This window comes from Thalassophryne amazonica, chromosome 15, assembly GCF_902500255.1.
Source record: "Thalassophryne amazonica chromosome 15, fThaAma1.1, whole genome shotgun sequence".
NCBI lineage: Eukaryota > Metazoa > Chordata > Actinopteri > Batrachoidiformes > Batrachoididae > Thalassophryne > Thalassophryne amazonica.
In genome coordinates this window covers 11,494,623-11,505,215 of record NC_047117.1, presented here as the reverse complement: position 1 = coordinate 11,505,215, position 10,593 = coordinate 11,494,623, and the positions used below count along the sequence as shown (strand labels likewise).

At 39.8% G+C, this 10,593-nt stretch overlaps 2 protein-coding genes across 2 annotated transcripts in view; both read left to right on the top strand.

The window, feature by feature from the left end:
• The first annotated feature begins 438 nt into the window (after window positions 1-438).
• LOC117525635 (zinc finger protein OZF-like) lies at window positions 439-5,856 on the top strand. Its single transcript, XM_034187540.1, has 6 exons — window positions 439-541; window positions 641-777; window positions 2,623-2,730; window positions 2,801-2,928; window positions 3,593-3,910; window positions 4,721-5,856. Exons 2-6 carry the CDS (start codon window positions 659-661, stop codon window positions 5,350-5,352), a joined length of 1,305 nt encoding a protein of 434 aa, XP_034043431.1. The 5' UTR covers window positions 439-541; window positions 641-658; the 3' UTR covers window positions 5,353-5,856.
• Window positions 5,857-7,995: 2,139 nt separating this feature from the next.
• The window catches only part of LOC117525811 (zinc finger protein 546-like), a 39,242-nt gene continuing 36,644 nt past the window's right edge, over window positions 7,996-10,593 (top strand). The window contains exons 1-2 of the mRNA XM_034187742.1: window positions 7,996-8,210; window positions 9,307-9,622. Of these exons, the coding sequence (XP_034043633.1) occupies window positions 8,017-8,210; window positions 9,307-9,622 (510 nt within the window). The 5' untranslated portion in view covers window positions 7,996-8,016. The remainder of the gene's footprint in view (window positions 8,211-9,306; window positions 9,623-10,593) is intronic.

The window sequence follows — 10,593 nt, the reverse complement described above, 5'->3', positions numbered from 1 at the left end:
AAGCTACCTCTTGAGTTACGTACTATTCCTGACCTCGCACTTTTTAAATCTAAGTTAAAGACTTATTTATTTAAACTGGCTTTTAACACTTAGTGGGGAGGTGACATGTTCTGGTTTTATGTGCTGTTTTAATATTTTATTCTATATGTTTTATTTTTGTGAATTTGTGTTTTTAATGTTAAGCACTTTGGACACCAGTCGGTGCTGTAAAGCGCTTTATAAATAAATGTTGATTGATTGAATGATTTCCATGACTGCTGTATCTTCTTGTGAAAATTATTTTATAGCCAGTTGGATTCATAGGAAAAGCATTTAAAGGGTGTTTGACTCACATGTGGAGCTCAGCGAAACTCCATGATTAATGTCCGCACAGACCAGGCTGACATGGTGTTCCCCCTGCCCCTAACATGGGTGTGCCATTGATTTTTCCAGTTGATGTTGGAGGGGCAGAACAGTGGCTAAACAGTGGCTATGTCTCACAGGAAATGTGCCTCACCGACCCAATGAGAGACAAGGTCACTTTGTCGATGATGAGTGCCAGGTGACAGACAGTTTTTTTTTTTTCTTTCCTATGTTGTGACAGAGTTGAGCTGTTTCATGTACTCTGATTTTACATTCATCATTCCCTCATGTTTTCCAGACGCCTCCTTTTAAACTGATGTCACAACCTTTAGAAGCTGATCTCAGCGCACATAACCCATGTGAGATAGTTGTAGAGGTCAACGACTGTGATGAACTGCCACCTGCAGCACAGGCCTGGGATCACAGCACAGCAATGTAAGAATTTCTCAGATTCAGTCATGGAACTTTTCCCAATGTTTCTGTATTTTCAGTTTTTCAGCCGATCTGATTTTTTTTGAAAGACAGAAAAATAATTTCACATATCTGAGCAGCCAATTCTTTTTGTGCTTTGGATATGGCCACACCCATCTTTGTTGTTTTATTTGGGTCATTTGACCAATTACAGACTGGCTTATAAATTTTGTGCCATCCACGTACAGTTTAATGATTCTGAGTTGGAAAAGGTACTTTGTGAAAAAGTTAATGATATGAACAGATCAGCGATCTTCTCACAGGATGAACGAAACACTGAAACATCTTTATATGCAGATGATGTTGCTTTGTGGATAAGAGGCCATAACATGTCATATGTCAACAAGAAAATCCAAGCTGCTATAATTAAAAATGGGCAAATCAGTGGAGATCTCAACTGTCTCTGGCAAAAAAAAAAAGGATTAAAAAAAGTAATTCATACAATTGCATACCATCATCAAGCTAAGTATAAGAATTCAGTATTTTTATTAACTTATCCTCAACTAATGTACATAATCAAAGTAGTCCATGTATCCTGGATATTAAATATAAATGTTATGATGCCCCTTTTGTTGGTCTGAACATCTGCTGTGCTTCCAGATGATTATAAGGAACTATGTGTCTATTACAACGCTTCTGCTGTGGTCAACTCAACCTTTATTTCTAAAGCACGTTTAAAACGACAGTAGTCGACCAAAGTGCTGTACATAATTAAAAATGGGCACCAGTCGATCTGCAAATGCAAACAGTTGCCTTCAAATCTCCTCCCACCAAACTTTCTACTGACGTACAGCAAGCCGAAGAGTCCATTTTGGGAAATGCATTGAAATAATAATAATAATAATAAAACAAATAATTGAGGTATTACACATATTCCAGACGATAAAGTAAATGTTTTGGTGGGCTGTGACAGATAATGTGAAAGTTTTAGGCATGCACTGTTCTGGGGAATGCACGTAGTGTAACCAAGCACACTAGAAACAGAATGCTGAGGAGTAACGTATTCCAGATCCTAAGAAAGACCAAACACTGAGTTTTCATTATCATGTCTCTTTGGGACAACGACAAAGCAAGAAATGTCATGAATAATTAAGAGAAGATCTATTTTAGGTGCCCCACTCTCTTACGATCGCCTGATCTACACTCCAGTGCAGTAGGTGGCGGTAATGCTCCTCTACGGTGGTTTTGACAACCGCCGCCATTAACTACCAAAGAAGGAAAGTGGACACTTCGCTCGTCGACAAAGGAGGAGGAATTCGATTTGCAAAAGGGGCTTTGTAAACGTTTTACTCTGCGTTCAGACTGTAGTGCCTTTTAAACACGGGGATTCATATCTGTTTGAAGATGAGTGAGCACCAAATCGAGTCGATGTAAGTGTTATTACTTACATTAGCAGCGGAGGCTAGCTTGTACTAGCATCCTGGTCGTTTTCTGTCCTCTATATGATTTTAAAATATTTAAGCTATGTTTAAGTTTTAAATAAATGTCTACAGTCTGTAGTTAGCTATACATCAGATTTGACCGACTCTGTGAGCACAGATGTTGGGGTTATTAATTACATGACTGCTCTGATAATTTGTTGATTTGTGATTTTTGGTGCTTTGAAGTCACAGTGAACTAAAGAACCTCATGGAGTCTTTTTTCATAATATTAAAGGGTGTCAGCAGGTTCACTGGTCCTCACATGTGGATCAGAACCCAAAGTTTCAGAGCTGACTATGGTGTGGTTTTAATGGAATTGCTGATGGAAACTCAATGGCAGCCACCCTTCATCATGATCTCACCCTGTTCTTTGGCCTTGTGTTCACAGTACAAACTCAGATGATGACAAGACAAAGTGCATGGAAGATGACACAGAAGGCACTTCATCCTCAGAGGGGGAATTATTTATTGACGACAGTGATGAGGACTATGTTCCGTAAGTTCAGATCTCCCACAGAGAACCGTTTTCATGTAGTGTAAATTTACTGATTTATTTATACCCGCAGGACTGGTGGTGCTAAGAAGCCCCAAGTCAGCCAGGACTCCCATCAAGCCATCAGCAAGGAAAAACCTTTGAGTGATGATGCACACAAAGAGTCAGAAGAAAAGGTTACACTTTTGATCTCCAGTAATGGTAAACTTGGATTCCTTTTTTTTTTCCCCTCATTTCCTAATTTGTGAATATAGGGGGTTCGTTATCTAACTGTTTGCTGCAGATTGTGTGTTTACTGGCTAACTCCGTCTTATGGTCCTTCATAGTTTTTGTTTCATACCCAGTTTGGGTTAGATTGTTTGTTTGAAATATGAATTTACCGTCCGCAGTTTGGATAGGTATTATGGTCCCTGACTGAAGGGTTTTGCACTTACAGGCAAATTCAACTGGAATTGTTTTTGTGCAATTTTTATGTAAAATTTCAAAATTTTTATGTCAACTTCTTAAATGTGAATATTTTTGGATTTCTTGAATCCTCTTTGACAGTAAGTTGAATATTTGGGCTGTGGACAAAACAAGACATTTGAGTTCATCATCTTGGGCTTTGAGCAATAGTAATCAGTATTTTATCATTAAATTTTATCAACCAAACACCTAATAAATTCATATTGATTGATTGATTTATTTATTTTATTAAGTCAGTTACAGAATTCCAGCCCTCATCAGACTACAGGCACACCAAATCAGAGAAGACCAAAACCAAGAATAGCATGTTTTTGTTTTCACAAGACTCTGCTCTACTTAAAGTTAATTTAGCCAATTTTACATCAAAATGTTTTGTTTTTTTGTGTGTGTGTTTTTTAAGGAGAAACTTCAGTGTTCATACCTGATGATGCTGAGAATGAAGATGATGACGACGGTGACGAAGATGATGACGATGATAATGACGACGGTGATGATGCCGGTGATGAACACTTGGATGAAAAGACTGAGAAACCAACAGTATCATTCAAACCCAAGAAGACGTTTGAGTGTTCAACCTGTGGAAGAGTGTGTCCGTCCACCAGTGCACTGAAGCGCCACCTTATAATTCACTCGGGACAACGACCCTTCAGGTGCTTCATATGTGGCCGAGGATTCACGCAGAGTGGAAACCTCAGAACGCACATGAAAGTTCATAAAGGTCAGAAACAACATGAAGCTCCAAAATGTTTGAATGTTTTATGAAGTAATGGTTGCCATATTGGCCTAGATTTCTTAACATTCCTTCCCCTTTGTTCGCGAATTAAATAATTTAGTATATTGGTGGGTTGCATGACTGAAAATTTATATGGTATTTTTCCCTTTTTGACCTTGACTGTATTAAATAATACAGTGGTATGACTTGTTTTGTACTTTGACCCCTTCAGTCATTATTTGAGCAAGAGTTTAACATAGGCTATTTTTATTTTCAAGTCTGCTCCTTTTGTAGTGAAAATCTCTATGAAAACATGATGAATCAAAGGTTTTTTACACAGTTTTATGTTTCAAAGGTCAGTGGTTGTGTTTTAACTAGCGATTAAGACTTAGAGGCAGGCACTATAAATATTCACTGGTTATCTCAATGCAGTCACATTTTACCATATTTGTTCCAGAGTATAAATCACACTTGTGAAAAAAACACCCAAAACAACAAAAAAAATCTCAAAGAAAAACAAACAAAAAAACTATAGAGAAGGCAAAGCAAAGTAAAAGTATAAACTGCACATTTTCCCAGTATTATCAGCGCTTTCATTTTGGATTTGTGTGCATTGTTGTGTAACTTTATTTATTTTATTAATGGCATTTATTTGTTTTATTAAAAAAATCAATAAATACAGTGTTCAGATCCTTGCCAACATCAAGGTCAAAATTTGTTTTTCAGTAAATGTGCTGAAAATGTCCTGAGTAACTGTCTGCCTGTTTTTTTTTTTTTTTTTTTTTTTTTTTTTTTCTCCCTCTTCCCCCTTTATAGGAGAGTCTGGATGGTCATTACTGAAAGAGAAGAAACCTCCAGTAAAGGCTCCTGTCAGAGTCAATGTGTGTAAAGACTGTGGAATGGTTTTCCCCGAAACAGATCAGCTGGAAGAACACAAAAAGACTCACCAGAATTACAAGTGTACTGTCTGTGGAAGGACTTTCAAAATAGAGCAGTCGTGGAAACTGCACATGGAGCACATTCACTCAGAGGATTCAACTTTTTGTTGTAAAATGTGCGGTAAGCGCTTCTCCAAAGAATTATGCCTAAAAAACCACATGTTGACACACACTGCTGAAAGGAAATTTAAGTGTGACCAGTGTGGTCGCGGGTTTCTGTCATCCGATAGACTGAAAACACACCTTAAGACGCACACAGGAGAGCGGCCTCACCTGTGCCCCATCTGTGGAAAAGGTTTCACACAACGATACTCACTAAAAATTCACCTGCAAGCTCACACTGGCGAAAAACGTCATGTTTGTAACGAATGTGGGAAGCGCTTTTTATATGACTCAAGTTTTCAGAGCCATTTGAAGTCTCACAACAAGAAGCCAAGAGAGCGAACAAAGCCGTTGGGTCGACCAAAAAGACAAATGGAAACGGCAGATGATTCCGAATGCAATCCCTGACATGTTTAAATGTATTAAACTATGTTTTACACATGCATGCATCAGAATATGAGCGAGGAATGGAGGAAAAGCTGAAGCTGTTATTGTCCTCGTGAGATTTGTGATATTGCCGTTTTGGTTCCTGGACAGCGGCAGCCCCGTCCGCCCTGATGTCAAGTTGACTGCTGAACTTACACATACTGTACACATTGTTGCAATCACTACTCACCACAGTCTTGTTGCTTTGTTGCTGTTTGTTTGCTGCTTAGAGGAGTCCAAAGGGTGCTGTACATGGAGGACTAAACTATGGATATCAGTAGATGCTACCTGAGAAACAGAAGATTCTGGGATATGAGCTCCCTCTTCAATGAGAAACATTTCATGAGGATTTATTAGGAATAATGAGGGGGGAGAAAAAAGTTATGTATGAATGCGACTGTCATTGTCCTTTGTTTGAACTCTGACATGAATTGTTTACTTGGGTACACACATAAAATGGTGTGGGCCAGATTTCCACGTACTACATTTGTGTTCCGGCTGTGGTCCATTGCATCTGTGATACACATACAGAGCCACTCAAATACTTCCTTTTCCACCAGCTCCACTGTAGTACTATATTTTCCAGAGTATTCGTATAAGTTGCAGGACGTCCCAAACTTGTAAAAAAAATTAAAAAATACTGTGACTTGTACTCTGGAAAATAAAAGGTAAATGGACTGATAGACTGCATTTATGTAGCGCTTTTCCATCTGCATCAGGCGCTCAAAGCGCTTTACAAATAATGCCTCACAGTCACCCCGATGTGAGGGTGCTGCCATACAAGGCGCTCACTACACACCGGGAGCAATAGGGGATTAAAGACCTTGCCCAAGGGCTTTTAGTGATTTTTTTTCCCAATCAGGCTGGGATTTGATCTGACGATCTTCTGGTCTCAAGCCCAATGCTTAACCACTAGACCATCACCTCCCCTACCATATGTTTCAGTTGGAGCAGAATGAACTGCAGCATATAGGTGACAGGTCTATTTTTGGCAGATATTGGAACTGAAACGCAACTGAATGGGCAAACAGATTATCTTGCCCAGTCGTCATAAGAGTTTATTAAAATTAAAAGTACGGCCTACTTACCCCCATTGATGTTTAAAAAAAAAATAGGTGGGGCAGACTCAAATTGGTCAAATAGATGCTTTTTTTTCCCCCCCATTATTTGTCTGACACCACTTTTAAAATCCTGCTTAAAATCCTGGCCACACTGTTTTACTCCACAAATAAAACTTGTCTTCATACATATTTATTTTTTTAAGTTCTGTAACTCTGCACCATATCGCCACAGTTCCACTCCTTGTGATGCATTCAATGGTCGTCATCATTTCTCTCTCTCGACCACCAGTTCCCTAAAACGCCTGCAACAGATGTGTGCAGAATGGACCTAAACACAAATGTGACAAAAATAGTGTCTGGAAGTCCAGCATTAGAGACACAAAACACCTGTTCAGATGGAACCAGTTTTACTTGGGAAGGTGGAGAAATGTAATTTTCCCACCAGATATTTAATATTCATGGCTGATGATACAGGGTCAGAAACATTGGTGTGAATGACAGAGTTGTGAGTGACTTCTCATAGGTCACTTTGTAACAAGCTATTCATCTTTTTTCTGTCCATTTAAAGCTACATTGTATAGGATTTAGGGGTTTTATTAGCAGAAATGCAACATTGTGTTTACAGCCATCTATTCATTAATGGGTATCTTCGGGGTTATCACTGTTGCCTCACAGCCAGAAGGTCCTGGGATCGCTTCCCGCCTGGGCTTATCTGGGTGGAGTTTGCATGTTCTCCGTGTCTGCGTGAGTTTCCTCTGGGCATGACACAGGAGCCCAAAAGGGACAACATACTTGCCAGAAGAGTGAGGTTGCTTCCCTGTAACCTGTCGGTTGGTTGCTAGTGCAGGCTAACAGGTTTGTGAAGCCTCACTTTTTTTTGGTGAAATTCAGGATCATATTGCTTATCACGAGAGAAGGCAAAGGAGCATGAATCCTGGTTGTCAAAACAGCAAAAATGCAAAAGGAAGCAGTAGTGGCTTGACTGCATAATGCAATCAGCAACTTCACCACAGATGACACTTAAGCCTGCACACCAACTTTATCTGTTGGGTTTATTTGTTTATTTTGCTGTTTGCATTCTGCAGAGGTGTGCTCTGTGTGCGTGCACCAAAGCAGAGCAGGTGGTGCAGGGATGCACAGTGAGGGAATGCAGAGGGGAAGCGCTGACATGAACATCCATACATTGTATAAACCTGCTTATTCCAGTGGGAGGAAACCGGAGCACCTGGAGGAAATCCATGCATGCAAACTCTACACAGAAAGCATCTCCTGGGACCTAAGCCACCTGACATGAGCAAGATCATGATTTCAGAGACTCGCCATATCTCCAGCATAATTGTCTTACAAATGCCTCTTGAAGTGCCTCCATACTTGAGACAAACAGCTGGGTTTTTTTTCCACAAAATGTTACTGATATGTATTTGAACGGGATTATTCTAATTTGATGTTATTACGTATTTTAGACTGGTTTTACTGGGTTTGCTTTATCAGCTTGGTGGTACCCACCCCTGTCCAACAGGTGGCGGTGTTGCACCACCAGGTTTGCTATCTGTGAATAGACGTGCCAGAAGAAAAAGTGGTTAGCATGATGGCGCCGAAGAAACGCGGCAGACCGCGAACTTCGACTGAAAGTGCTAAAAAACGGCAAAGAGTTGAATCAGAAAAAAGGCGGCGGTCCCGGCTCATAAATATCGGCGACCAGAGGTCACGTTGGGAAGAACTGCGGTTAAAATTTGGACATATCTCACACCAAAGCTTTGCGCGATATCTGCTGGACAGGTGAGAGACCATAACAATAACCCCTAACCATAACAAGGCTGCGCTGTGTATGAATGTTATGAATATGGCTACTTACAAATGGCCACTTCCTAAAACTATTCACACAATGTATAAAGCCTGAATGTGACCTTTCGTTTCAGTTGGGTTCATCATCACAGCCTGACAAGAAGGTATTATTGTTTTGGAAGATGAAGCTTGAGAAATATTTTGACTGGAAAATTACTGGGAAATTACTAAAGAAACACATTGCTTTTAAAGAAGTCCCTCAGTGTTTGTCTGCTCCAGGTATGTTTTTTAGCCTGAACCAGAGAACTCCAGCACTTTTTCCCATCAACAAGAAATATGTTAGTTTAAAAGTTGAAAGAAATTTCAGCCATCTGATGTATCTTTAGCATTCTGCTAGCGACAAAAATAAATCCCATGTGATCCACCAAGACCAACAAAAATTTAAAAGCATAATAATGATCCGAATAAATGCAGTGTTTTTAAAGAAGTCTGTGGATGTTCATCAGCTCCAGGTGTGTTTCTCAGCATGAAACGCAGGAGGACAGCATTTTGTCCCACCAACAACATCCAAAATAAACGCCATGTGGAAGGGAACCTCAGCAGCTCATCTTTTTCTGTCAAGTTTATTGACTGTTTGCAAACCCACACGGTGCATTACCCCACCAACTATTTGGATGTGGAGCATTAATGGAGTCTGGCATCCTTACTGGGCCATTCTAAACGGAAACCTTTTCAAGAATAAAATAAATAACGGTATTAACTGATTACCATTATTTTAAATAAACAGTTCTGTTCCAGAACATAAACAATATAACAAAGTTTAATTTTCGTTCCTAGCAAAATACCAAAAGTTTTTGGTTTTCATTCAACAAACTGGTTCAGAGCCTTGGTAGATCCGGATGTCATTGGCAGCCTGCATCTTTGTGTTGATGCAAACCTAGAAACAGGAACTTGTCACTCTGCCTTTCTTGTACTTCAGCAGACATCCATTGATTCCCGTCTGTTGACTTTTGGATATGGTTTCCAGAGACATTTGTGTGTATATCAAGTGTTTGTATCTTACTTACTGTTATTCATATTCTTCACACAGGATGAGTGTTAAAAAGCCAGAAATGCACAAGGATTCACATCCAGTAGTCATGGAGAAATCTGTCCATGATGCCATACATGAAGAGTCAAAGGAACAATCTCTACAACCTGAAAAAAGTCAAGCTGCACTTGAGGTTGAAATTGTTGGTCTTGTATCACTGGCGTATCATGAGTGTTTGAAACAACTTGCAGAATACCTCTTGTTACCTGTCAAAAAATGTACCACAAAAGACCCAGTGACATCTGTTGAATGTGGGTCAGCCGGACCATTCAGGACCCACATCAGTTCACAACGATCAGCTGTCGTTATGCAGTGGGTAAGTTAGCATTTGACCTAATGCTGCGCTCACATGTTGCCAGTAGAAAAGCCTTCACATCAGTCACCACAGCAGAATTCCTTTAGTCTGCAGCAGCAGACTGTAGGTGATGTTTCGAGGTTCCTTATGTGTTTGACTTTTTGCCTCTATATTCCTGTCAGTAGTGAACGCGGCACTCTTTGGCATAGTAAGCTCTTTGAGCATAAGCTGCTCCTCACTCAACGGGAAAGACTGATCTGTTTGGCCAATTTACCCCACATCAAGCTATCCTGTTACAGATACCTGTAATAAAATGCTTATTAAGGAGCTATTTAGTTATGATACTCTCATTCCAGCGATTTCTAAAACATGATTTCAAGGCACGTGAATGACACATTCATCACATATCATTGTTTTAAGGTACTTGTTTGGACCACATTGTGCGCCATAGTATGGGAATAAATTTTACACTCATAAACTCGTAAAAATAATACTTCTTCTTTGTGTTTATCAGCAGATTGCAAAGTACTTTTAGAGGTGCATCCCGCTGTCTACCGTACTGGAGTGTGTGGAATCATATTAACACAGAAAGCCTTGGCTCTGATAGCAGCTTATGAAATGAATTTTTTGAGGTTACAGATGAATTTCTCTGTAATATTGCACAGGTTTTTCACATTTACCTGATTAAAACTGGGTGAATCTCTGCACTTAATTATGCATTGCTTGCTCTCCATCTCTTATTAAAACAACTGCGCTGTTGTTGAAAATTTTGAATTTTTGACAGCAAGTGCTGTTGTGGTGCGCGGTTGTTGCGTTGATGGCCAGAGGTGGCATAATTTCCGGTCACCCTACCACTAAAAACAATGGAACATCCGTTTAGTGTCTGCTGCTTACAGCTAACATGTGAACGCAGTAGTTTGGTCTTTGCTGTTGCAATTAAATCCTAGGTCTATGCACAAATTGAGTAGCATTCTGTGCTTCTTCTGTCCCCC

What these genes read in the sequence shown, in the direction of transcription:
- LOC117525635 (XM_034187540.1), top strand. Translation starts at nt 659, where the DNA reads ATGTCACAACCTTTAGAAGCTGATCTCAGCGCACATAACCCATGTGAG. An exon ending in TGGGATCACAGCACAGCAAT is followed by an intron (nt 778 to 2,622) that starts GTAAGAATTTCT and finishes TTGTGTTCACAG; the next exon opens with TACAAACTCAGATGATGACA. An exon ending in GCACATGAAAGTTCATAAAG is followed by an intron (nt 3,911 to 4,720) that starts GTCAGAAACAAC and finishes CCCCCTTTATAG; the next exon opens with GAGAGTCTGGATGGTCATTA.